At 40.9% G+C, this 24,604-nt stretch overlaps 1 protein-coding gene across 5 annotated transcripts in view; it reads right to left on the reverse strand.

Moving 5' to 3' along the window:
- Positions 1 to 217: 217 nt before the first annotated feature.
- Positions 218 to 24,604, reverse strand: part of ACADSB (acyl-CoA dehydrogenase short/branched chain) — a 40,226-nt gene continuing 15,839 nt past the window's right edge. For 2 of the 5 annotated variants that reach the window (XM_082854741.1, XM_082854745.1), the window contains exons 2-11: positions 14,669 to 14,828; positions 14,354 to 14,454; positions 11,657 to 11,863; positions 10,933 to 11,103; positions 9,738 to 9,863; positions 8,456 to 8,548; positions 5,023 to 5,112; positions 3,966 to 4,103; positions 1,600 to 1,699; positions 218 to 873 (exon numbers count right to left, since the gene is read on the reverse strand). In XM_082854741.1, the coding sequence (XP_082710867.1) occupies positions 803 to 873; positions 1,600 to 1,699; positions 3,966 to 4,103; positions 5,023 to 5,112; positions 8,456 to 8,548; positions 9,738 to 9,863; positions 10,933 to 11,103; positions 11,657 to 11,863; positions 14,354 to 14,454; positions 14,669 to 14,828 (1,257 nt within the window). In that variant the 3' untranslated portion in view covers positions 218 to 802. The remainder of the gene's footprint in view (positions 874 to 1,599; positions 1,700 to 3,965; positions 4,104 to 5,022; positions 5,113 to 8,455; positions 8,549 to 9,737; positions 9,864 to 10,932; positions 11,104 to 11,656; positions 11,864 to 14,353; positions 14,455 to 14,668; positions 14,829 to 24,604) is intronic. The other 3 variants (XM_082854744.1, XM_082854743.1, XM_082854742.1) reach the window with 3 other exon arrangements.

Below are 24,604 nucleotides of genomic sequence, written 5' to 3' on the forward strand. Positions count from 1 at the left end.
TGAGAGGCCCACGTACCGCAAAAAAAAAAAAAAAAAAGATCTACTGAAACCATACTGGTTTCATACTGGTCAATTATAGTAGCCTGTGAGCCATGGCCGCTGAGCCTGTGCGTCCGGAGCCTGTGCTCCGCAACAGGAGAGGCCACAAAACAGTGAGAGGCCCACGTACCGCAAAAAAAAAAAAAAAAAAGATCTACTGAAACCATACTGGTTTCATACTGGTCAATTATAGTAGCAAATTATATTGCTTTCCTTTGTTGAAATGCTTTCTTTGATTATATAAACTACAGAGTTATACCCTCCATTTTCCACTCATTTTCAGATATTCAGAACTAAAACTTTTAGATTTTTCTAAATAAATTTTTATCAGTTGCTACCTAGTTTAGCAACTTAGAATCGAATCTATTTCTTCTATAGAATTGCCAACTATCACAAACGTCTCTCTGACTGATGCACAATGACAGGGATATAAAATACCCATGTCTGCAAGAAATACTTATATTGTCTTTATTTTTCCAAATTCCAATAGAGTGAAATTCTATATACCCTGAAGCTAAAATGATAATGCACATAGAGTTTTAAAAACAGTTTTGGAGAAAATATGGATGCATTTCTTCCCAAAATTTAAAAATGATTTTCTGCACCTAAGCTAAGCAGATTGGAAAGAGGAGACAGGAAAGGTCTACCTCCAGATCCAAGGTGAAGGGCCTAAATAAAATCATTCAATGCAGCCCCCAACAAGGCACAATAGTTTGAAATTTTACACCAGTGGCACCAGGGAGGGGTCCTACTCCCGTGGCTGTCAGTATTCTGAATCTATGCGCTTTGCAATGGTGTTCAGCTGCATATTTGAAGTTCCTTCATATATTGTACCTTAAACAAAGGGGAGAAAAGGAACAATTAGGAGTGGAGATGTGGTTAAGAGTCTACACAAGAAACAGCTCTGCAAACATTACCTCTGCATTTACTGTAAAACTTTACCAGGAATACTGTCCAATGTCCCCTGAATATGGTACTATTTGACAAGGTAATTCTGCCTAAGAGATAACAATTTTCTATTTGGTTTACAGATTTCCAGAATCAGTATTAAACAGCTGGAAGTTTTTTGTTCCTAAACTATCAACACACGAGCCCGGATGGTTCCTCAGGAACAGGCAGCTTTCATAACTGCTGTTTCTATTTTCCCACCTGGCAGTGAAGCAGCGGAATGCTCAGGCTTGGGCAGGCACTTAGTGTCTAAAACTAGAACTGAGCTTCAAGCAACAGCATTAAACTAATAGAAAATATTAACATTTTTAGTAAAAGAAAAATTAAGACAGTAGATTTTGTTGTGGTTTCACTGAAAGGCCTTCAGAGGCCTTGGGGCATTTAAAAAGGAAATCTGATGTTTTAAAAAAATATATATAAAAATCTATTTTTTTGAAGGAAGAAGTAGGGGAAAACAACCCAGCCACAAGAAAAGGAGAGCCAATAAACATAATAATTGAAGAGATTAAAATTGCCTTTGCCTACGTACCAGGAGTTAAAAAAATCAAACAGATACAACAGCCTAAAACACCTACACAGTCAAAACAAAATAAATGTAAAAACTCTGTTTACCAATCTTCGCATCTCGGAAGTACTTTTCCATGGGGTAATTTTTGGTGTAGCCTACTCCTCCCATCCACTCGATACATTTGCCAGTTATTAGGCCCGCAATCTACCAAAAAGCAGCAGCAAATCACATGTTGAAGCCACATAACTTATGCATTACAAACACTCTTGTAGAATACTCTTAGTAACGTGGATTCACTGTTATTGGCAGTTGGAAGGATTGAAGTCATTTTATAAATTAGCATTTCTCCTTAGTCCCATTCTCTATACATACCATTTATGTAAAATACCCTATTAGTTCACAAAACTCTTATTTTCTTAAGAAAATTAGGGTATTTGTTTAGACTCATACTTGTCGACAGGTATCATTTACTCAGCAAATGTTAATCAAGGGCCTTCTTATGTCACCCACTCTGCCAGCCACAATGGTGAGGGGTGGCCAGTCACTCACTGCCCTTTTGGTCCTGCTGGTCATTCAGAGAGACAGAGATTGAATAGCAATCACCGAAACTGAAAAACTGTATGGGGCAAGAGAAGAGCCCGCTAGGGAAGCTGCCGTGACTTAGATGGAGGACAGGTGAGGAAATTACAGCTTCGCTGAGAACTAAAGGATGAGTTAGGGGACATTTCAAGCTGAGGAATGACACGTGGAAAGGCTCCAAGGGGAAAATGGGTTCGTCAGCCTCAAGGGCCTGAGGACCAATGGGCTGGGATCGGGGTGACCTGTAAAAAGGGAATGGGGTGCAGGCGGGCCGCACACGATGGTGAGCAGTTTGAATAACGTACTGGCCCCCAAAGATGTCCACAGGAGAATCCCCAGAAAGTGTAAATGTTCATCACCTACATGGCATAGAGACTTGCAGGTGTGATTAAGTTAAGAACCTTGAGATGGGGTGATGATCCCAGACTATCTGGGCTGGTCTCATGTAATCCCAAGGGTCCTTATAAAGGAAAGAGGGAGGCAGAGAAGACGATGTAACCACGGAAACAGAAAGCAGTCAGATCTGAACACCCTACGCTGTTGGCTCTGAAGATGGAGGGAGGGGCTGTGAGTCCAAGAAACAGAGTTGGCTCTAGAAGCTGGAAAAGAAAAGAAAATGGATTCTCCCCTAGAGCCTCCAGAAAGGCAGCTCTGCTGACACGTTAATTTTATCCCAGTGAGACTCATTTCAGACGTCTCACCTCCAGAGCTGTGACATAATAGAATTGTACTGTCTTAGGCCACTACATTTTTGGTAATTTGTTAAAAGTAGCAATAGAAACAAATAAAAAGGTCCCATTTGTTGTGAGGAGCCACTGAAGGGTTTAAAGCTGGAGCTTGGCATGGCCTCATGGACACCTTGAAAAGGGACACTGGATGGGAGAAAGCAACAGGGGAAAACAAGAGGCTAGAAGGTGAGTCCAGTGGTTTGATAAAGAAACGGCACAGCTTGGACTAGACAGGTGGCAGTACGAAGGGAGAGAAAAACAAATTCAAGAAATATTTAGGGGGCTTCCCTGGTGGCGCAGTGGTTGACAGTCCGCCTGCCGATGCAGGGGACATGGGTTCGTGCCCCGGTCCGGGAATATCCCACATGCCATGGAGCAGCTGGGCCCGTGAGCCATGCCGCTGAGCCTGCACGTCCGGCTCCACAACAGGAGAGGCCACAACAGTGAGAGGCCCGTGTATCACAAAAAAAAAAAAAAAAAAAAGAAATATTTAGGGGGTTGAATCCTCAAAACTGAGGATGGATTCAACTGGGGGATGAGAGAAAGGAGGGTGTCAAGCAGACTCAGGTTTGAGACTGGGGTTGGGGAGAGGTGGGTAGGTAAAGCAGAAGCGGGATCTATTAGTTTGGAACTCAGAAGGGAGGCTGAGGCAGAAGATTAAATCTGGGGGCTGAAGATGTTAAATAAATATTTGAAGCCAGGGAATGACTAAGACATACTGCCGAAGCTGGGAGAGAGCAGCCCAGTGAAGAGGCTAAGTTTCCACCAAAGTCCAGTGTGTTACGTGTAGAATGCATATGCATGAGCGGGAAGCATCAACACATGGACAGTCCCTTCTTGGGCATTCTTATTTCACATTATCTCCAGGGCATTCACTTCGTCCCAACCATCGTTCAGCTGAGGTTCATCCAGGGATTTATGGTGGGCCTTCTACCTGAACTGGGTGCCTCGGTTTCCATCTAAGAGCCTATGAAAACATGGAGACCTCACAGAATCAAAGCACCTCCCTATGGCAGCTTTACTTTTTTGCATTTCTGGTGTAGAAACTAGAAAGTTCATGTTATTTTACTTGAAAAACAAATGCATAACCAACATTTCTAAATGAAGAGGTTAATAAATAAATATCTTTAAAAAATAAAAAGACTGACTTTTTTTTCTTTTACCTCTGATGCATAGTACTTGGCCATAGATGATTCTTTAATGAATGGCCTTCCAGCTTCTAAAAGCCTTGCAGCGTTGTATGTGAGTAATCTTGCAGCTTCTAGCTGGGTGGCCATGTGAGCCACTTGGTGCTGGAGCCCCTGTAACATTCAGGCCCAAGGTAGAGAACTGTGATTTCTGAAAACAGCTCATTGTCAAAGTCCTGCCTGGATGTGGAACACTGACAGATTCAAAATATACCCGTCCAAAAATTCACATTCATTTCGCAAGAATAGTTTAAAATCTGCAATCTAAAATAAACCACTACAGGGACCTCCCTGGCGGTCCAGAGGTTAAGACTCTGTGCTCCCAACGCAGGGGGCCCGGGTTCGATCCCTGGTCGGGGAACTAAGATCCCACATGCCGCAACTTCTGAGCTGGCGCGCCGCAACAAAGACCCTGCGCAGCCACAATAAATGAGTGAATGAATGAATAAATAAATAAATAATAAAATAAACCACTACGTGTATTGCTTCTTTAAAAAATTTCAAAGTTCAGGTAATTGTTAACTGCCAAGATTTTAAAAATAAATGATCACAAAATTAGGTTTAAAAATTTGACTTATTTTTAATAATGTGTCAAACACTTGAAACATTTACCTGATTCTGAATCACCCTAGATGGTACAGAGTGTTATCTTTATTTTACAGATGAGGCAGTTGAGGTTTGGAGAGGTGGGGTAACTAAAGTTAGTAATAGTAAGACAAAGAACCAGGATTTGAACCCAGGAAGTCTGACTACAGACCCCATGCCCTGGAACTCTGAAGCAGTGAGGAGGCAGCTCCCAAGTGCTCACCAAGGTATCCTGAATCATGCCATAGCCAGGCCTCAAGGATTACTGCTCTGCCCTTGGAGAAGGTCAAGGTAGGCACAAGTATACGCACCAAGATCTATTCCTTCCTCTCTGTGCCTCTCCCATTAAAATCCCCGAGGGGATTCACTTACAGCTTTGTAACGAAGCTCTTCATTAATGGGAAGAGGGAGAGCACAGCACTGTAGAAAGATGGTAATAATTATATACCTGAAAATCAAATATTCTTTTGCCAAATTGTTCCCTTTCTTTAATATATGGAATAGTGTGGTCAAAACATCCTTGAGCCAGTCCCAGCATCTGTTAAAAAAAAAAAAAATCAGAATTTCTTATTTTTTATAAGTTTATGCTCTTAATTATTCAAGTTATGAAGTTATTCAAGTTATGAATGCTTTTTACAGGCAAATTGAAAAGTTGGGGTAGGGAAAGGACTAGAGATACCGAGATGGTGAGGTCTAATGTTAATGACCTTCATCCACTGCATTTATAGAACTTAAGTTCTAGTAATTGGGAGAAATTTTTTTTTTTTTTTTGGCGGTACACGGGCCTCTCACTGTTGTGGCCTCTCCCATTGCGGAGCACAGGCTCCGGACGCGCAGGCTCAGTGGCCATGGCTCACGGGCCCAGCCGCTCCGCGGCATGTGGGATCTTCCCGGACCGGGGCACGAACCCGTGTCCCCTGCTTCGGCAGGTGGACTCTCAACCACTGCACCACTGGGGAAGCCCTGGGAGAAAATGTGAGTAATTTCCTGTGAAGAAGAGCACATTTGATTCCAGGAGTTAATCTCCTGGTGTGGCTGTGCTCATGCACCCAGGTTACTTTTTGGGATTCTTCTCCCTTAGGCTTGAGTCTCCAGGCACAAAGTGAGCCTCAGAAATTTTGCTCAAAGACTGGCCTCGAAGACTGTAGAGTAGCTGCCTCTAGTCCTTCTAGAAGTCAAATGTGCAAGGTCACTTCTGGTCTTCTTTTGTATATGATCAGGATTAACAAGAGCTTTGGTGGGTAGGGCATCAGAACATAAAAGAGCAGGTTTCTCAACCCTGGCAGCACATGAGAATCATCTCGGGGAGCTCAATAATGGGGGTGGTGGTGGTGGTGGTGGTGAGTATGGCCTAAACACCAGCATTCTAAAAACTCTTTAATGTTTTAATGCACAGCTAGAGCTGAGGATAACTGCACAGAGGAGCTGGTAAAAACATCAGTTTATACATTTCAAGAACTAATCAGGATGTGGTGACAGTTTTAGCTAGACTGTCTCATTGCAAACTAACCTCCGTAACAATTGAATGACTCAACCTTAGAAATTGTTTCTAAATTCTAACATTAGGTAGCCATTAAATCACTATCTAATTACAGATGGCCAAGAGGCACATGAAAAGCTGCTCAACATCACTAATGCAAATCAAAACTACAATGAGGGATCACCTCACACTGGTTGGAATGGGCATCATCAGAAAATCTACAAACAACAAATGCTGGAGAGGGTGTGGAGAAAAGGGAACCCTCTTGCACTGTCGGTGGGAATGTAAATTGATACAGCCACTATGGAGAACAGTAGGGATGTTCCTTAGAAAACTAAAAATAGAATTACCATATGACCCAGCAATCCCACACCTGGGCATATACCCAGAGAAAACCATAATTCGAAAAGACACATGCACCCCATGTTCATTGCAGCACTACTTACAATAGCCAGGTCATGGAAGCAACCTAAATGCCCATCGACAGACGAATGGATAAAGAAGTTGTGGTACATATATACAATGGAATATTACTCAGCCATAAAAAGGAACGAAATTGGGTCATTTGTAGAGAGATGGATGGACCTAGAGACTGTCATACAGAGTGAAGTAAGTCAGAAAGAGAAAAACAAATATTGTACATTAACATATATATGTGGAATCTAGAAAAATGGTACCGATGAACTGGTTTGCAAGGCAGAAACAGAGACACAGATGTATGTAGAGAACAAACGTAAGGACAACAAGGGTGGAAAGGGGAGGGTGGTGGTGGGATGAATTGGGAGATTGGGATTGACATGTATATACTAATATGTATAAAATAGATAACTAATAAAAAAAATCACTATCTAATTATGCCAAACCATGTAGGTTTTAGAAAAAGGAAAAGAAAAATCAATAGTTAAAGCTTTTGGGGGAAATGCCCACAAACTTATCAATATTTCATTAGTGTTCATTCAAATTTTCCTTTAGCCTTTTATTTTGAACTTTCTGGAGAATGGAATATTACGCTAAAAATTAAAGGACAAAATCCAAACCAAACCAAAACAAAACCCCAAAAGTAAATTAAGGTGAGACAGCGACTCACTGCACTTTTGGCTATGAGAGAAGATGATGGCATTAAACCCTTATAACTAAAGTTTACAATATGCCAACAATATGGTATATCGACACAAAAACCGTAATTATCAGTTGTCAATCAAAACAGGCTTTTCCAAAACAGTGTAAAATGTTTTCACTATAAATACTGAAAAACTAAATTCTTTACAACTACAGAGTCTTGAGGTTGGATGCCTCCAGTTCACTGTTACATGTGCCTCTTTCTCCAAAAAGCATCCACAGTATTAACCAGGAAATAATAACTACCAGACCTCATCTTTTTCTCTCTTTTTTTCTGACCTTAACTTTTAACTCGGTTATAAGATAACTTGGAGTAATTAGACTAAAGCCCAGACTGTGCATTTACTGCCAGACATCTACATTATTTACAGGTCTGTGAATAAAGAAATCCAGTGTTGTAGTTTTTAATGTCATATCTGATGAAGTTGAATCACAGAAAAACTTTAAAAAGATTATCTAGTTTTGTGGGAAACATGGGTTAAGTTCTGATCTGAGAATACTTTGTTAGCAAATTAACAGCAGCAGCAAAAAAAAACAAAAACAAAACTAGAGTACAATTACAATTTAAATACTCCAAAGAGCTAATATATGCAACATCTTCAAAATCTAAAAGCTGTAAGTTTTTGAATTTTGGATACTCATTGATTAAAAATAAATACATTACAAAAATGAAATAAGTCATAATAAAACCAAAGACTTTATTCATTTTGTGATTCTAGGAAATAACTGCTATCACCTAACAGAAAAATTTAATATGCTATAAGGGCAAATTTGGTAAGAAATTGAATAGTTTTCATCATACATAATTGTTTAATTGTTGCCATATCAAAAAAATTGTCTGATTTTCACATGCAAAACACTAAGCAACAAATCTTTTATTATCTATAGAGACTCTTACTACACAATAGAATGTTACTTATTCTTAATTATAAAAATTTCAGAATGAATCACATACTTTGAAAAGTTGATTTAAAAAAAGACATTTAATCTATAATGTACTTAAGAAGTTATCGATCCAGGTATTAGATAATACTTTAACGCTCTCAAAGCAGAAAAACTGTTACCACTAAGCCGTTGTTTGGTTCTCAGGACATGATATAATTGACCAAAGTGGAATCTTAAAGAAATCACAGCCAGAAGCTACTCTTTTACCTCATGGAAGGGAAGGGTGCCATCTTGTGTTCACAAGCTTCCAAACACTCATTGGTTTCACTGCATTTTTTCTTTTTACGTTTTGACTGTGTGTGGAAGAGTCAAGTTAAAGGACTAAAATTTGACTCACCTGTGCAGCAATTCCTATTCTACTTTCATTAAGACCCCCGATGGCGTACTTATAGCCATGTCCAATTTGTCCCAGGATATTGGCTTCTGGAACCTGAAAAGAAAAACGTGCAGTTATTTCTCAATTTAATTTAACATAATTCATTTTGGTAATATATTTTTTAATGCACATATACTCCCAATTTCTGTGATAATTCTCTAGCATGGTACTTATTAAACTCCAAGGAAATTATCTGCTATGTCTCTGTCTCCCTCTAAACTGTCTCCCACATGCTCTCAGAAGGATAGGACTCAAGTCCGTGCTGTTCACTATTGCATCCTCCAGAGCCCAGCAGAGACGTTCGGTGAATCTAGAAAAATGAAATCTCATACAATTAATCAATATCATAAATGAGTAACAATTTTCCCCGAACTCTTATCTGTATGCTACAATGTAAGATAAAATATTAGGAATAGCAGAAAACATATAAGGGTAGAAACATTTCTTCTGTTGAGACTATTATCACAACCAAAATCAGCTGAGGGCCGTGTGCTTATGTGTGTGTGTGTGTGTGTGTGTGTGTGTGTGTGTGTGTGTGTGTACACAGGCATGTGTACCAAACAGAAAGGAGGAGAGAAGAAATACATAAAACTATTCAACCGTTTACTTGAAAAAAGATCTAGACCAGGTAATTTTAGAAAATGCACTTAGCTTCTTAATATGGGCAGTTAGGAGAGAGAGTGGGCAGAACGGAGAAAGAAAAGGGAAATTAGGAGAAGAAAGACAGTTGGGGTGCAGTAGTGAGGCTCACACGACATCCATAAGGACACCCCATAGACACACACACAATCCCCAGTGAGCCAAAAGGTCACATCCTGTCCGACCTATGTAAAGTTCTAAAGCACAGCATTCTAGTTATCTTTTCCTCATTTTTTTTAAGACTCAACTCTAAACTGTGGGCGCTGCCTGGCTGTTTTCCACTCTCACTGAGCAACACCCCCATCTTGTGGCCTTGCTGGGCCGACACCACACTCCTCGGAAGCTATGTGTGATGCGCAAGTACCGGGTTTATGAAGTATAAATGAGATTAATCCTCGGGCTGGCTCTTGAGGCCAGCTGCTGGGCAGACAGGTTTCCACCTCTGGCCTAAACTCTCGTGGGAAGTACATTTAGGTCATAACCTAACCTAAGATCATCGTTCAAGAGTTTTACAAAGTACTCTCCTATGCACGCCTAATAGTGCGACGCCTTTCTCGCACAGTTATACTTCCAGGCAGAGCCATTCCACATCTAGGATACCCACCTTGACATTTTCAAACGTTAATGGGCAGGTAGAAGAAGCTCTGATTCCCATTTTATTCTCTGGTTTCCCTATATGAAGGCCCTCAGTATCACGATCTACCAAGAAGCAGGTAATTCCTTTATACCCCTGAAATGAAGATTTAAAATGCTATAATCACTTTGACTGATAAGATCCCTTGTTTCCAGAGTTCAAAGTAAACAGAAAACGAGGGACTTCCCTGGTAGTCCAGTGCTTAAGAATCCGCCTGTCAATGCAGGGGACATGGGTTCGAGCCCTGGTCTGGGAAGATCCCACATGCCACAGAGCAACTAAGCCCATACACCACAACTACCGAGCCCACGCTCTACAGCCCATGAGCCGCAACTACTGAGCCCGCGTGCTGCAACTACTGAAGCCCACATGCCTAGAGCCCAGGCTCCACAACAAGAGAAGCCACCGCAATGAGAAGCCCACTCACCACAACAAACAGTAGCCCCCGCTTGCTGCAACTAGAGAAAGCCTGCATGCAGCGACAAAGACCCAGTGCAGCAAAAAAAACAAAAAACAAAGCAAAACAGACTTTAGCAGTAAATACTAATGGACTCAGAATTGCAACATGTGTATTATGAAACAAGAAGTATGGGAGGGCATTAGGTTCGAAATCAAGAACCTTACTATTTATTTTACTCTTTCAGAAACCATTGTGGCTATTAAAATTATTAAGTGACACTGAAGTATTACATGATGAATTCCACATTTTCAATTTAATTTTATTACATATTTTAGTTTTAAAATTTAATTCAATTAAATGCTACACTAGACAAAAAACACAAGATATCTTTATCATTTTGCTATATGTCTATTTTCCAACTGAATAAAACATTTTTAAAAATAAATGTACTATTAAATAGGTAAATTCTTCATTATTAAATAGAAAATCTGAAATTCTACAAAATTTAAGATTAGCCTCCTATATAACAGCTTAGGAGATTAATTAAATCATCCTCCATGTAGCTAATGTTTATTCATGTTAATTGTAATATTTATTTTAGGATATTAGTAAACCAGAGGATGAAAAGATGTCAGTTGTTTAACCTTTTCAGTACTGAGGAGAATGAAGAATTTAAGACTATGTCCTAAAAACGAAATGGAAGTAGGAAAAAAGAAATGAAAAGATTAGGAGGGAAATGGGGAGCAGCTTTGTTTTCAAACTTACAAGAGTAAGGTCTACACTTGCCATCACCACGAAGAGCCCGGCATCCTTGGCATTGCTAATCCACATCTTTGACCCGTTGATGACATAATAATTTCCCTTTTTATCAGCTTTGGTCTTCAAAGCAAATGAATCGCTACCTGCTCCAGCCTCTGAAAGGCAGAAACTTCCCATCTACACATGCAAAGAAAAAATTCCAAATTAATACCTATATTTAAACTTTGCATAACAAATACCCACTTATAGCAAAATAAACATTTGAAAATCAAACTTTTAGCTACTTCTAAAAGCCTGTATGTATCAAAATAGTAATGGTATTCTGACAGTATTATTTTCCAAACTATACTCCACTATTTGTCTAAGGCAGATTTAAAGACCTAAGCACACATATTCAATGTTAAGCTTAATTAAATTGGTTTTCATAATTACAGGAGAAAGACATCTCAATGTAAATGAAACTACCAACAAAGGTATTAGACAATATAATTGGGACCAAAAAAGAAATAATTTTATTGTCCAATGATAATTCCCTACATTTCCAAGTGGCAAATGAGAGGCAGAGTGTGTATTTTTCTAGTAGCATTAATTTATTGAGCGTTGCTTGAGTTATTAATGGTGCTGTGTTGTGGTCCTGAATAGAAAAGCCAACACTGCGGCTGCTTTTCTCCTGAAAATATCCTATATTTAGAAAAGATCAGATCCATTTCAATAACTCATCTCAACTCACTTGTTCTGTAGCTAGCTTGGGCAAATAGATAGCCTTCTGTTCTTCTGTTCCGTATTTTCCAATTAGCCTGTTAATTATCGTGTTCTGGATATCACATACCAGAGCCACGGACGCATCAACTTTGGCTAATTCCTCTATCACTAGGATAGAGGAAAAAAATGAAGCTCCTGTTCCTCCATATTTGGTGTCAATTTCAACACCCATCAACTAAAGGAAAAATAAGGAAACATAGATTAAGAAAGCTATTTTTATATCGGACAATTCCTTGCAAGAACAAGTTCAAAAATAATTTGTAACCACATCAGCTTAATTTTAAAATTCTGTATGTATATTTTTCTTTAATTTGGTATGGCTCTTTCACTCTAAGTAACAAAAAAATCTATAACAGAAACTAAATATATTTGCAAAGGATAAAATTACATGCTAGAACTATCATTTGTTTCCTTTTGGGATCTAAAAAACAAAAATAAGAGAGGTAAAATGCTTTGAAGGATACTGGAATGGAATAGTGAGAAAATATATAATTAAGAAACTGAAGAGAGCAGTGGAATATCTAGTTTCATTTAGCATAATCTCTTCGAGTCAGCCCCCCACCTTGACTCTTTCAGCCGAGATAATAATTGAATGACCATTTCTTTTGGGCCATTTTAGCAAGTCCAGATGGTTAGCAGACCACATGTGGTGGTGTTTCCTAGAACCACACTAGACAAGGCCCAGGTGCCTGGTAAACATGGCCAAATACTGGTCAAGGCTTTCCAGTAACTGCCTGACTGTTCAGTAACCAGTCCTAAGTCCGGAACATGAAACGTCCGTAACACTCCATTTTTAAGTGTCCTCATTTCAGAAGGAGAATGTGTGCACACATAATTCAAGACCCAAAGCTGTGAACAGGTAAAAGGGCAATGCTTCTTTCTATCCTCTCCAGGCACTCTAGAGTCACACGCGCTGCAGTCTGGGTGTTGCTGTTATATTCTAAGCTGATGGGAAACTTAGCTGATATGAAGTTAGAACCACATGGGGGAGGATAGAAAGGCTGAGGGAACCAGAAAGGATGTTCTATGAGGAAGAATCCAAGGATTGGGGTGTGCCTGAAGACTGGGGCCAGCATGAGAATATCGGACTATCGTATCCTTAACAGCTGTCAGAGACACTGCTTCTCTAAAAAGGTCACCAAATTCCCCTACACTGGAAATATTTGTCAGTTATTATGGCAGGTGACCTTCATAGAAGTGGGACAACAGAAGCCAGGAGTCACATGAGGCCGAGAATAGCTGGTGCAGGATGTGCAACGCAGACCCTCCACGGGGTACGACATGCAGACAGGAGCAGCTGTGGAGGTGGCAGGCAACTCGTCGCTGCGTGCGACCCTGTCTACAAGAGCTGCCCCTCGGGAGAGTGTTGCTCAAGACCTCTCAGAGAAGCCTAGAGGTTCTGCAAACAATGAAGATGAAATCTGGCTGAGAAGTGGACTCACAGATGCCGTTTGACCCACTGTGGCTCCACATCAGATTCCATTTTCCCAAGTTTCATTGCTAAAAGAAAGGTGGAAAAATCACTACAATACATGGTAGTAAAAAAAAAAAAAAAAAAGCTGGTATCTTTTAAACAGTAAGAAATAAAACAGGGGGCCTTCCCTGGTGGTGCAGTGGTTAAGAACCTGCCCGCCAACGCAAGGGACACGGGTTCGAGCCCTGGTCCAGGAAGATCCCACATGCCGCGGAGCAACTAAGCCGGTGCGCCACAACTACTGAGGCTGCGCTCCAGTGCCCGTGAGCCATTAACTACTGAAGCCTGCGCTCCACAGCAAGAGAAGCCACCACAATGAGAAGCCCGCGCACCGCAACGAAGAGTAGCCCCCACTCACCGCAACTAGAGAAAGCCCACACGCAATGAAGACCCAGTGCAGCCAAAAATTAATCAATTAATTAATTATTAAAAAAAGAAATAAAACAGTTACGTGGAAAAGGCTAATTTTCAAACAGGATAACAGGACAAGATTTAAGCCAATGGCTTTGGGTAGGAGCTATTAGTTCTGGGATAGCCTTGGTATTTCAAATACAAAATCTTCACACCTATAGAGAAGGGAGAGATGAAGAGTGCAGTGGCTCTGAAATGTTCTCCTTGGGGCTCCCGTGCTGATAACCTCTCCCTTAGAAATCGGCTGCCTTGGTTAATGCGGAATTCAGATATCACCTCTTGTTTTTAAGTTTTCCACAAACATAGGGATTCAGGTAGATGTGCTGGTATGAAGTTTAAAGTAGGGTTTCTTAACCTTGGCATTACTAAGCTGGATAATTCGGTCCTGGCAGGCTGTCCTGTGTACTGTGGGATATTTAGCAGCATCTCCAGCCTCTATCTCACTAGATGCCAGCAGCACACCCAGCTGTGACAGCCAGTGTCTCCAGACATTGCCAAATGTCCACTGGGGGACAAAAACAGCCCCCGGTTGAATACCTCTGGCCTAAAGAAATCGCTCTTGCTTCTAGCCTTTTACTTAAAAAGCACAGTATTTCTAATTTAAAATGTTAATTCAATTAAAATTTTTTAACTAGGATCTCAATCTAAAAGAGATCCCAGATAATTCTGATGAGGAAATTATGCTATCATTACAATTCCTAAATTTAAAAGTATGCATACATTTTAACACTGGAAGGTATTTATGAAAGTTTGAAATTGGAAGAATCATTAATTATATACCCCTTGTTGAAATAATCCTCGTATTACTGATTTTTCCATTTTTGAATTTTCATCCATTTTTGAAACCAAAGGAGCAATCTGTTCCTGGGCAAATTTTTTAACTGTAGGGAAAAAAAAAATACTGCTAAGTCTTTATTTTATTAATATGACATGTATTACTGTTTTCAAAAAAATTTTTTTAATTAATGTCAAAAATTCCATTCACAAACTTAGATGAATATCTCTCCCAATCATGTCACATGTCATGTGATCTCACATTGTAGGCCCAAGTAATGACCAGAGGAATACTGTGGTGAAATTGAGAAGTTCACTCACCTGCGCTCTTTATCATCATCTCCTCATCTGTAAATGTTTGCAGAGGGGCATAGGGTTGTGCCTTATTTGTTGTTTTGAGTCCAGCTTCTGACTGGGAAGATATTAGGACATGAGGAGGATTTTTCCAGGAAGACAGGCAAATTGGGAAGTTTCTTCTTAGCTGTAGGAACAGTCCCCATTGAATAAGGAACACACACACAAAAGGGAAGAAAAGTACTGGAACATCAGTTTCTTTGGGAATAACTTTATAACCCATTCTTATAACTTCTTTCAGCAAAATAAGGGAGATTGGGACTTCCCTGGTGGCGTGGTGGTTAAGAATCCACCTGCAATGCAGGGGACATGGGTTCGAGCCCTGGTCTGGGAAGATCCCACAGGCCGTGAAGCAACTGAGCCCATGTGCCACAACTACTGAGCCTGCGCTCTTCCCGTGAGCCACAACTACTGAAGCCCGCACGCCCTAGAGCTCACGCTCTGTAACAAGAGAAGCCACTGCAATGAGAAGCCCGCGCACTGCAGCAAGGACCCAATGCGGCCAAAAATAAATAAATAAAATAAATTTATAAAAAATCATAATAATAAGGGAGATTAACCTGGCACATTATTTTAAGATTCACCGTCTTGTAACCAAAATCGCAAATTGGTTTGTTAACATATATCTCCTTTATCTGGCAATGAGCTGTTCTGAATAAACACATTTCCCAGATAATTAACTTCTACCTTCAAGGAAACAGAACTTTAGGGGTGGAACTCATTCTTAAAATGTCATACTTCTCTAACTTCTTGGATAAGGGAAACCGGACTTCTAAGAGTACTGACTGCCCACTGTGAAGAGAATTCTCTCGTGGGGCAGGAATGAGTGAGGGCACAGGGGTAACTGAGGGAGCAGAGCGCCCCAGCCCACCATGCCTGGCTGCAGGCAGCTGTGGTTTTTTGGTTTCCATGGCCAGTTTTGTTTTTTCAGCTTCTCATTAGTAAGAGAGCATATGGGTTAAGAAGAAAATGGGTTCTGGAGCCTGAAAGAACTAGTTTCAGTCTGATATTTACTATGTGATCTTGGGCAAGTGGTTTTTAACCTCTCAGTTAAAATCTCTCAGTCTTAGTTCCCTTCCTTGGAAAGTTTTGTATTAATAAAGCAATTAATGAAGCAATCCTCAACAAGGGTTTAGTGTGGGACCCACCGTACAATAAGGGCTCAGCAAACGGAAACGACTAATTCTACTCTGATCCCTAAGAACACAGTCGTGGTGGTCATAACAGGAGTCATGGTTGTAACTTAGTTAAACTGCAAGGTTAGCTCTTCCTGCCATTAGTGTGTCCCCCTGTTGCAGGGCCCCAAATCCTTCAAGTCAGCAAAGGATTTGCTACAATTTTGTTGAAAAAAAGAGACCATCCAATTTTGAATGCTTGTTATACCTTCCCAATATTATTCTGTAGAATTTTAGTACAGGGGAAACAAATGAGGAATTAGTCTTTCCCTGAACATAAAACAAAACAAAAACATGCCAAGTGAAAGAAACCAGCCACTAAATATCATATATTATATGAGTCTATTTATAAGAAATTTCCGGAACAGGCAAATCCATAGAGACACAAAGTAGAGTGGTGGTTGCCTGGAGCTCAGGGTAAGAATGAAGAGTGACTGCAAAAGGGCACAATGATCTTTTTGGGGTGATGGACATGGTCCAAAACTGGATTGTGGTGATGGTTGCACACCTCTGTATATTTACTGAAAACTACTGTATTATACTCTTAAAAATAGTGAATTATATTGCTCTGTAAATTATATATCAATAAAGCTGTTTTAAAAACTAGTGTTTTCCTTTCATTCACCAAAAAAAAACCCAGAATACACTGAGCATCTGTCAAATGCCTAAGAGCACATGTAGGGATGAAGTTCACCAGCTTCTGAGAAGCTTAGGATCTAGTTAGGACAAGATACAGTGCATGGAACAGGCAAGAAACAAAGCCAAGCTTTGCAGATTAAAAAGCAAATGTAGTAAGATGCTGCAGTATATTTTCTCAATAGTTTTGAGTGTACACTGAAAAGCTTATTGATAAAAAGAGAAAAAAAGCAAGAGTCACCATATTTGAAACCATTGTTAATCTCCCCTACATATCGGTCAATCTTTGCAGTTCTGTGTCTTAGATATATTCTGCTTTGGATTCACCTGGGAAAAAGGAACACTGGCCAGACAGAAAAAAAAAAAGTGTCTGTCTCAATTTTTCTAGCTAATTTTGTTTTGAGAATAAGGAGACAGATAATTCAGGGCAAAGTTGCATGGAACATTTTTTTCTCATTAAAAGACAGAGCTGGGACATGAAAACTTTGGACTAGTTAAAAGGAAGGGGGCGGGGGCTTCCATGGGGGTGCAGTGGATGAGACTCTGTGCTCCCAATGCCAGGGGCCTGGGTTCGATTCCTGGTCAGGGAACTAGATCCCACATGCCTGCCACAACTAAGGAGCCCACCTGCCGCAACTAAGACCCTGTGCAACCAAAATAAATAAATAAATATTTTAAAAAAAGGAAGGGGGAGACATGAGATACTGTCCTCTTCCTGATGAAACAGATGACATGAATGAAAAAGCAGGGTAAGGAGAAGCCAGGTAAGAAATGCAAATGTGAAGGGGCCTAGGCGAGGGGACGTGCAGGGGAGTGGTGCCAAGTAGCAGGAGGAGAAAGAGTGATCAGCAACAGCAGCAGGCACAAAGCGGGAAGAAGAATGGGAGAACGGATGCAACTAAGTGTGGGTGCGATTTTGCTCAGTGGCTGGATGGGGCGCTCAATATGTATCCAAATGAATGAAAGAATGGGCCAGGCCATCTTCTCCACAAAATGCTCATGAAACTTGCCTATTACATTTCAAAAGCTGCAATACATTGCACACATTTCTTATTTCTAGGGGAGATTTACTTCACTAAACTCACTACAGAATTCGTTGTGTCTCTTTGTCAATATATCACCTTTCTACCGAAGTTTATCTTTAGCAGAATGCCCAGCACTGAGAAACAAGCCAGTGGGTCTCACGACACCCATTTTTCCCTGCTGACACAACTGTGACCCCCTTAGTCTCAATATTGCTACTGACAAAGTAGATGACTGTTCAACACAGAGCAATTACTTTAGATACAAGATAAGAAGCAAATGTACTTTAAAAAGTGGTATGCAAGTGTAGGGGGAGACTATTGAAGATACTTATCATAAAATACAGTGGCTATATACGCTAAGTGAATGGAATCCATTTTTAACCGAAGCATTGAAAGATAACACCTATCCTTTTTGGCAGAAAAACAATTTCCTTTTAACATGACAGCTTTTAATAAAGGAGATGTTTCCTTGTCTTGCCTTTAACCGCTCAGCCCAAGGTTTCCACGATGATTTTCAACTGTCCCCTGCCCTTCAGTGTTGACCTCAGCCTCTGCAGATTTGGTGCCCACTCCATCAAAATGATTTTCCACAGTTATAAGCCATTGTACCACATCATCACATTTTTTTGTATAGAGCAGCAATTGCTACTTGAATGGAATAATGGTTATTTATGCCTTGCCAAATACTTTTCGAAGCTTGAGTCTCATCTGTTTCCTACTCAACTGCCTAGAGTTCTGTTGCACCCAGAAGTCCTAATGATCAAATCTGGGGTCTGCAGACTCCTAAAGGCAGAACAACAAAGTCCACAAACTTGGATGGGGGAAAAACTATATTTTATTTCATGAACCTCTAACTGAAATGTAGCATTCCCTTTGATTATGAATGTAGGCAACAAGTTACAGTAGTACTGAGTTATCTGTGACTGTCACTAAAAGAAATTACAGATATTTTTATATCAAATAACAGTTGAAATACTGTTGGTGCTCATCACTACTTCAAAATTATAGTAGTTATTCAAACTGCTGTCAGGTCTTATTTAAGAAGCACATAGTCCTATATCGCAATGTAAAATATTTTTATCTCTTTTATTGTAACTGATTTCCTCTGTGATCCTATATATTTAAATTTATGAATTTTAAAACATTTTGAGAAAAGGTCTAAAAATTCGACTGCACTGCTGTTTACTTTCCACAGATGGCACAAAAACAGGTTAAGAACACCTGACTGCTGAGTGTCCTGGTGAAACTTTTGCTAAACTCATGTGAGTGGATCACAATCCTTCTCCATTACGTTCCAGTACTGTTCAAAACATCCTTAAAGCGCGTCAAGTCAAGAAGCTTTCGCATGTCTGAATGGTAAAAAGAAGACACAGGAGAGGTGCTGCGATCAACTGCGAAGACCCACCTCGGCTTTTCCAAAGGACAAGTTCTGATAAAACAAGAGGGCTTCACCTTAAACCGCGACAGTCATTGGTTCCCACCACATGTGCCCTCCTGGCTCTCCTCACTGCATGTGTGCATGAATGTGTATTCTTTTTTTCGTATTTTGATTCCATTCTAGTACCAGAGTTCACAGGGTTCATTCTAGCCAGATTTTCTTATGGTAACTTCTGACACTGAGAAACCTGCCTATGACTCATGATCTAGGATGAATTTGCTTATTCAAACCTAGTCCACATATAAAATCATTTCAGAACTGCTACATACCACTGTGAGAATCAAATTAATCAGAGAGCTGTGTCCAGTTCTGTCTTTAGCCTCATGGTTCCCAGTCAAAACATTGTTTCTGAAAGTTCTTTCTTCCCCACCCCTGTATCTCAGTGTGGTTGTGTGATTCACTTGTAATGATTCTGGGACCAATTCCAACATTCGAGAGGCTTCCCCACACCAACAAGCAGTTTTCCAGCGCCAGTTGAGTGCCCTACCATTCAACTCAATTCTGACACTATCTACCTGTGAAAGCAGCTCTTTTGCCCCATTCCTCCCCGCCTCTAACCTTCAAAAACCTAAATACAGGAATGAGAGCACTAGGCAATTTAACCTAACTCCTGGCTTATGCTCTCCTGAATGCACACCATGCCTTGCCTAACCTGTTGATTCTTTTCCTGGAAAGAATAACTAGCTCCTACCCCCAACATCCCCCATAGCAATCCTGCAGGCAGATCACTGGGCAAGATAACAGTGAAGAGAACCAGAGAGCCTGCACACAATGGAGAATGATGCAGAATCCAACCTCCTGCCTCAATGATTCACTGAGATTCTTCCCCCTTTTTTCCCTTTAAAAACTGTCACGGCTGAGCAGAATCTTCAGAGCTGGTCTCGGGACATGAGCCCACCTTTTCCCCAGATTTCCAGCTTTTCTGATTAAAGCATCTTTCCTTCCTTCTGACACTTGCCTCTCAATTATTGGCTTTTAAGTCGTGAGCAGCCGAACCCGAGTTCTGTAACAGATTTTGGCACCAAACGTGGGGCTGCACTCTTGGGGCATCTAGTTGCTTCTGGCAATCCTGAGTTGGAGCTGCCAGCTGCAGTGACTTGCAGGGTTGACCTCGGTGAACGGGCTGCTCATGGCTAGCCAGCCCTGACACGGGATTCTCAAGTAAGTTCCAGCAGCTGCTGGAAGGAACTATTCATTCCAGGGATTTTTCCTGCCTCTCCCCCTGCTTGGCCAGCTGCCAATTTTCACTTTTGGTCAGTGGAAATGGAAATGTGCACTTGGATGAGCTATGAGCTCCAGGACCAGTAAGTGAAGACTGGACTTGGTTTTCTCTGCCTGTTAAGAGAAAAAAGTTTTCTTGGATAGCTGCTTTTGATAACAGATTGTGTGAGTTTCTTTGCCTTTAAGTGATCTGTATTTGCTTTTGAAATCTTTTGTCACTTTGGTTACCTAGAGTTTTGAAACTTTTTGATATCTTTCACAAACTTCTCAAATATCTACTTAAAGTTCCTTTGCCCTCCAGCTAACTTTGGGATGTTTCAGAGGGGCCTTGAGGCATTTCAGAGAGAACTATTTAATAGTATCATTTGGTATGTTAAATTACATGGAGAGCATTACCACGAGTGATAAAACTACTTAGAATATACTGTATGGATAAATGCTATTAATACAGACATTCTAAAAATTATATAAAATTTCTGAAATTTGGATATGCCCTGGTATATTATAATTCTAGTTGTTATCTTAAAATGTCGTATGTCACAGCAACTTGGTTAAGCTTCTTTGTCAAAAACATTGTAATCAGATCTTTAACCTTGACTTTTTAAGTCCCTTATCATTCAAAGATACTTAAACTGATGCTTGGCAAAACTGCTTCATCTTCAAGAAGATTTATAGAAAGGACTTTTTGACAAGTCCAGTTTTTTGATAACTTTTAAATCATACTGCTGAACTGGGTAAGATATTCAAAAAGTCTAATGGAAACTCTGATTTCATAAAACTGTTAACAAAAAAGGATTAGTTACATAAACTTGAGTAAACTGAATATGGTTATAATTTTTTTGGTTTTGTCTGAAATACTACTGGCTTTTAATCTGTATTTTTCCAGATGTAAGGAAACCTTTCCCTTAAGCTCATCATGACTTACAGCAATTTGGTAAATTATCCATTTGTAAGCAGAATTGAAACATTTACTTTTTCTGTCTGATCCTTCCAGAGACTGGGAACTCTTAGGTTCCCAGCAGCTTTATCAGAGAAATTAGGAAGGCCACCTCCTTACAGATACAAAAATCTCAAGGTATTTTGTGAACCTCAGGAAGCAAGGAATTCACCGCCATCTGTAAGGCAAACTCTTTGCCCCTGAGTTGGATGACACCTGGAGACTGCAGTGTCAGATCACACAGGTTAAGGGCTCAGCCCCACGACGGCCCACACTCCACATCCCCACACACCAACTGCAAGCCCAGGTTGTCACCTGGGCTTCAGACCCACTAGCTATACATGGGAAGTCCCCATTCCCCCTCCTTGGGTTCATTTGATTTGCTAAAGCAGCTCTAGAGAACTTAGAAGAGCATATTACTTATGGGATTAATGGTTTGTTATAAAAGGATACTACTCAGGAACAGCCAGATTGTAAGCAGGTAGAGTAGGAGGTCCCCAGAGAGAGAGAACCAGGTATGGCTTTCTTGACATGAGAAGCCACTTTTGGCCTAAGCCATTTTGTGATCTAAGCTTGGCCACGATGCTTGCACTAAAACATGTCTAACTAATGATCTTAAGGAAAGTGAGTGAATGCAGGAAAAAAGGAAAAGAAGTCAAGAATCCATAGATCAGTGATAAAATAGTCCCAAGGTCCTCTTCAAGGGATATGCATCACAAACTGACACATATCTTTGAGTTCTGCAGGAACTAAGGGCCCCATCCAAGAAGAGGATGATGTTGACCTTATCTGACCCTTCAGTCAACTAAAGCTTGGACTCTATCAACCTTTGCCCCAATTCTATGTTAATTCTCCTCTGCTCGAGCCCCCTCATGAATATGCAGGTACCCTTAGCATAAAACTTCCCCAATTTTGCTGTTGGGAAAGATCTCCTTACTTAGCAGCAAATAATAAATCCTTCTCCTGATCTTTGGCTTGGTTGTGAGAAATGGAATATTTCCTGCCATATCAGTAAACAAAGGATGTCAGTCATCAGCACTTGCAGCCCTCCAAAGTGAGCTGGTGAGCCCTGAGGGAACTCAGGAAAAAAGAATACCTGCCACCCAGCCGCCATCAGACTGCAGCCACTCCCTACGGTGAGCCCAGAGGAAACTCAGGATGTGAAAATACAGGATACTGGTCCCAGCTAGCTGAGGTGCATATCAAAGGAATGATTTCAGTGAGCCCAGACTCTTGCATCTTCCCATACAGTCTACAATTGTGTCTTCTGGCTCAACACCCACCAAGAGGTGAACAGTTTTTCGGGTAACAGGATAAAGAGATGTATAGGGCAAGATATGGGGACAGGTATCAGAGCTTCCATGCTCTCTTTCCAAGAGAACCACACTCACAGCACCTCAATGTACTCACACCAACTGGGAAACTCAGAACCCTGTCCTTTTGGATTTCTATGGGGGTTTCATGTGACCCCTGATTCAACCTCTAGCCCCTCTTCCCTCCCAGGAGGTTGAGTGGGACTGAAAGTTCCAACTCTCCAATCCTGTGGTTCATTTCCCTGGCAACCAGCCCCCATTCTTGGGTGTTTCCCAAGTCACCTCATTAACATAAACTCAGGCGCGGTTGAAAGAAGCTTGTTTTGAATAACAAGACACCCATTTAATCTTTAAGGCTCTGAAGTGATTTCAGGAACTGAGGACAAGAGACCAAATATTTTAACAAAAGATGCTCCCATTGCTCTTGTTACCTAAGAAATCCCAACGTTTTGGGAGCTGTGAGCCAGGAACCGTGGAGAAAGACCAAAACATACATTTATTGTTACAGAGAAAAACCACAGGTCCAAAATGGCATCACTTGTGCTAAAGTGCATGATATCAAACCTAGATTTAATACGTGACGTAACTGCAGTTTTGACCTTCCCCGGAAGTATAATCCAGAAAATTTGGAATTTTCTGGTCAGTACCAATGAGACTGTCTGTCACTTGGGCCCTCTCCATCCCTCTCACCAAGAGGAAGCAGCAGCAATGTACCTGATAAAAGAAAAAAAACACCTGGGTGCACGCCTTCTCTCACATGTCCTGACCCCAAATAGCCCTTTCTCTTCTTTTGCCCAACCCTCCTGTTTGTAGAAAATCCTTCCATTTTGAACAGCTCTTAAGAATGACCTTCTGTTTACTAGATGGGATGCCACCCAATTCATAACCATTGAATAGAGCCAGTTAGATCTTCAAATTTACTTGGTTGAATTTTGTTTTTTAACATTATTATAAATCACAACATCAGAACTCGTAATACAGTGAGATTCATTTACCACAGCCTGAATTCCATCTTCCCTCTACACGCTGGTTCGATTTTATTTTTATATATAAAATAACATTCACCTTTGTGGTGTATGGTTTCATGGGTTTTGACAAATTCAGAGTTGTGTATCCAAACACAATTCCTCACAGAATAGTTCCATCCCTCCCCAAATTCCCTCATGTTGCCCACTTTGTAATCAACTCCTTCCCCTATTCGTTGGAAGTACAATCAAAACTCTAACCAAGAATGTGTCCAATGATTACCTTTTCCAAGCCTGCATCCAGAAGACTGACACAGACACACACACGCTCACAGCCTTATAGTCACCAACCTCAACCTGGTCTTTCTCGTTCTCTGAAATGATTATCTCAGAGCACTCAAAGCTTCACCCCTCACTGGCAGCTTATAACCTCTTCTACTAGAGAAAATAAATGCCAACAAATGGGAACCGCCTCAACTTTTCACCACCAACCCCATACATTGTCCTGCACCTGCACCTATTTTCTCTCTTCCCTCCTAAGGCCAGTCCCTCTACCTCTTCTCTGGATCCCACCCCTCCAACCTCTGCAGGGTGCTCAGCCATACTTTTGTCTTCCATGTTTTTTCCATTTCTCCCTGCTCTAATTCTGACCATGTGAGCCATCCTTGAGCCTGGCATCTGCCTCCGGTGACCAGCCTCTCCCCTTCCTTCCTTCACAGCCACACATTGCTGAAGAGTTGCTCTACTAGCTGTCTCTACTTCATTCCTCAGCCCACCCCAACATGGCTCTGCCCCCCACCAATCAGCAGGATCTCCTCCCTTCAAGATCAAACATCTCCATGCTTTTCGGAGTTCAATTTATTCACTGCAGCTGACTCAGTTCAGCTGAGCGCCCCCTCCTTTCAGATGCTCCATCTCTCCGACTCCCAGGACACTCGGCTCTCATTCTCTTCCCATTCATTCCCGCCCCACGTTCCTCAGCCCCCTCTAGCTTCTCCCTTGCGCCCCATTTGACCCTGAAGTGTTGGGGAAGTTTGACAAAGACTCTCCTTAACCAAAGGAGTCGAGCTCCTCTTTCTGCTAGGTCCCAACCTTGGGCTGAGTTCAAGTGCCCCTCTATCCAGTTTTAGTAAGAATCCTGCTGGGACAGATTAATGAAAATCCCCTATCCTTGGTATCTCAACACTTTGGTC

Source organism: Leucopleurus acutus, assembly GCF_964270905.1.
Source record: "Leucopleurus acutus genome assembly, chromosome: 14".
In the NCBI taxonomy this organism is placed as follows: Eukaryota; Metazoa; Chordata; class Mammalia; order Artiodactyla; family Delphinidae; genus Leucopleurus; species Leucopleurus acutus.